Source organism: Calliphora vicina, chromosome 2 (assembly GCF_958450345.1).
Source record: "Calliphora vicina chromosome 2, idCalVici1.1, whole genome shotgun sequence".
Lineage (NCBI taxonomy): Eukaryota > Metazoa > Arthropoda > Insecta > Diptera > Calliphoridae > Calliphora > Calliphora vicina.
In genome coordinates, this window is record NC_088781.1 from 92,110,373 (window position 1) to 92,113,860 (window position 3,488).

A 3,488-nucleotide genomic window follows, 5' to 3' on the forward strand; every position below is an offset into this window, starting at 1 on the left:
TGTTGGAAACACGATTTGGAATTCGTACGACCGTTTCTCATGTTGTTCTATTATTAGTTGGTTCTTAAACACGTTTATTGGTGCGTCAGTAAATTGGATGAGGTTTCTAGACGAGCTCTGATCGCTATGTTGTGTGGCAATTGTTGAGTTTATTTAAAATACTTGTTGTGGGGGTCTAGATAACGCATCCGCAACGACATTGGTTTTGCCTGGTTTGTAGAGGAGTTCGTAATCATATTCTTCCAAAGATGCTTTCCATCTTTTAAGCCTGCTGTTAAAATTTTTGCTAGATAGTGCGTACGTGAGTGGCTGATGATCCGTAAAAATTTTAACTTTCGCGGAGCCGTACAGGTAATTTCTAAGTGTTTTAATTGCCCAAATAATCGCGAGCATTTCTTTTTCGTTGGTTGCGTAATGCTCTTCTGCTCTGTTGAGTGTCCTAGAAATAAAAGTAATAGGTCTCCCATCTTGCTCCAGTACCGCACCAATTGCGTATGTAGGCAATATATGAACATAATTTATACTTTATATTAAAAATACTTTAAACTTAAAAATAATTATTAATCATAATACTTTCGATTTTGTAACTCAAAATTAAATTTATAAAAAATAAAATTTTCAGTCTAAAATAAAATTTAAAAAAGAAACAAACTAAATTGTTATTTACTCAAATGCGAGTCCACAATTCAAATAATAGTTTAAATTTGTTTCAATTGGTGACACCGACGTGATCTGATTTTCACGTAAAAAAAAATGCCTGCAACACGTTCTACAACTGAACAAAGCTCAGCATCAGCCGATGTTCCGAATCCAGCAGCTGGTGATACACCCACCCCAAATTCATCTTTTGCCATGAAAATTCCTCGTTTCTGGAAAGAAAATCCGCTTCTCTGGTTTGCACAAATTGAAGCTCAATTTGCATTACACCACGTTACCAATGAGAGGATGAAATACTTTATCATCTTGGCTGATTTGGATGCTGAAGTACTTAGCCAGGTGAGTGATATTGTTATGAATCCCCCCAACACATATAAACAAATTAAGCAACGTCTTATTGAACATTTCTCTGTTTCCGAGGAAAAACGCATCAAGACTCTGTTGACAACCGTGGAAATTGGAGATAAAAAGCCAAGTGCCCTGTTACGAGAAATGAAAGGTCTAGCAAATGGTGGTGTCACCGAAGATTTTTGCTAACCATGTGGTTGCAAAGATTACCATCCCAAACTCGAGTTATTTTAGCAACATCTTCCGAGCCTCTAGATAATCTTGTTAAAATGGCTGACAAAATTGGTGATATACAAATTCCACGAAACGCAAGCATGTCTGAAATTACTTCAACTAGTGAACTTGCTGAAATTAATGCACAGATTCAAAGCATCAACACTGCTCTACGTAATCTCAAAACATCTAGGATCGCATGGCAGTTCCAGCCGAAACTCATCTTCTGGTAGAATTTGCTACTATCATCGAAGATTTAAAAGCAGAGCTCGTAAGTGTCGTCCTCCGTGTTCTTTTGTTGATAATCAGCCGGAAAACTCACAACACGGTCACTAGATACCAACAGTGACCGGGAGAATGCAACCAATCGCCTTTTTATGTACGATAAAACTGATGGTAAATATTTTCTCGTGGACACAGGCGCCTATATATCCGTCTTGCCAGTGCGAAATCCATCAAAAGAAAAATGCCAAAAATACAAACTTTTTGCCGCAAACAACTCTCCTATCAACACATACGGAGAAGTAATCTTATCCCCATCTTTTGGTCTTCGAAGGAATTTTCAGTGGAAATTTGTGGTTGCTGACGTTTCTCATCCGATAATTGGAGCTGATTTTTTAAGGAATTTTGGTCTTATTGTTGACATAAAAAATGTTCAACTTATCGATTCAACAACCGATTTATCTGCAAAAGGAAAAATTGGTAATATTTCTAATTACCACAAAGTTAAAACAGTCCTTAACACTAATGCGTACCATGCTCTACTCTTAAAATATCCTACAATAACTAATCCTTCAACTGCTGTTGAAAAAAAATGCATAATATTCAACACGTTATTGAGACAAAAGGTCGTCCAGTTACATCAAAACCACGGCGGCTCCCTACAGACAAACTTGAAATTGCAAAACGAGAATTCAACTTCATGGTAGAACAAGGTCTTTGCAAACCGTCAAAGAGTTGCTGGTCAATTCCATTGCATTTAGTACCCAAGAAAAATGGTCAGTGGCGCCCTTGTGGGGATTATCGTCGTCTAAACGCTCAAACAATCCCTGACAAGTACCCTATACCACACATTCTTGATTTTACTCATGGTCTTCATGGTAAACGCATTTTTTCGACTCTTGACCTGGTAAGAGCATATCATCAAATACCAGTGGCTGAATATGATATCCCAAAAACAGCAATAACAACCCCATTTGGCCTGTTCGAGTTCCATTATATGACTTTTGGTTTATGCAACGCTGGACAAACCTTCCAGCGATTTATTCACGAAGTGCTCCGAGGACTTGATTTTTGTTTTCCTTACATCGACAATATTTTGATAGCTTCCGAAAACGAAGAAATGCATTATCAACATCTCCATCAAGTATTCCAACGTCTTCAAGAATATGGTGTTGTAATTAACACTGACAAATGCGTTTTTGGCCAGTATTCTGTCAATTTCCTTGGTCATCGTGTTGAAGAAAATGGTAGTAAACCACTTCCTGAAAAGGTTTCAGCTATTGTCAAGTTCCCTATGCCTAAAACCGTTAAAGAATTACGTCGTTTCGTTGCAATGGTTAATTTCTACAGACGATTTATTCCAAATGCTGCAACTACTAAAGTACCACTTCTAGCTTAAAGGCGGGTCAGACGGCATGTATTGCTTGTGTTTTGTGCCATGTATTGGGACATTTTTCCATATGTAAACATATACATACCGTGTGATCCACATGAAACTTTGTGTATGTAAAATACATGTGTATTACTCGTGACATTTTTGGCAATTAGAGCATGTTCTATTTTCGTGTGTATAACAGTGTTGTATTTTCAAATACAACACTGTGTGAGTGCAAAATAAAAAAAAACAAAACAAAAGCGAGTAAAGAAAAATCATAATAAAATAAGTTTCATTGCATTAAATATATTTATTGTGATTTAAAAATGTTTTAAATAAATATATTGTTAAAAACAATAAACATATAAACTTATAGAGGTTATGTCACATGCAATTACATATGTACGTTTGAACGTGGAAATTATGAATCGTATGTATAATGTGAATTATGACATACACATGGAATTCCATATGTATCGAATACATGTCCCAATACACAAGCAATACATGCCGTCTGACCCCCCTATTATAAAAAGAACGATAACACTCCAATAACGTGGACACCAGAAGCAATCGCTGCATTTGAAAAATGTAATATAGATTTATCTAGTGTTACACTTCTAGCCCATCCTTGTGAAAACTTACCGATATGCGTTGTGGTCGACGCATCAGA

The 3,488-nt window shown here is 36.5% G+C and overlaps 1 protein-coding gene across 1 annotated transcript; it reads left to right on the top strand.

Annotated features, from left to right (window-relative positions):
* The first annotated feature begins 753 nt into the window (after positions 1–753).
* On the top strand, positions 754–1,194 carry LOC135950694 (uncharacterized). The gene has a single exon (XM_065500225.1). The coding sequence runs from the start codon at positions 754–756 to the stop codon at positions 1,192–1,194; it is 441 nt and encodes a 146-aa protein (XP_065356297.1).
* Positions 1,195–3,488: the final 2,294 nt, after the last annotated feature.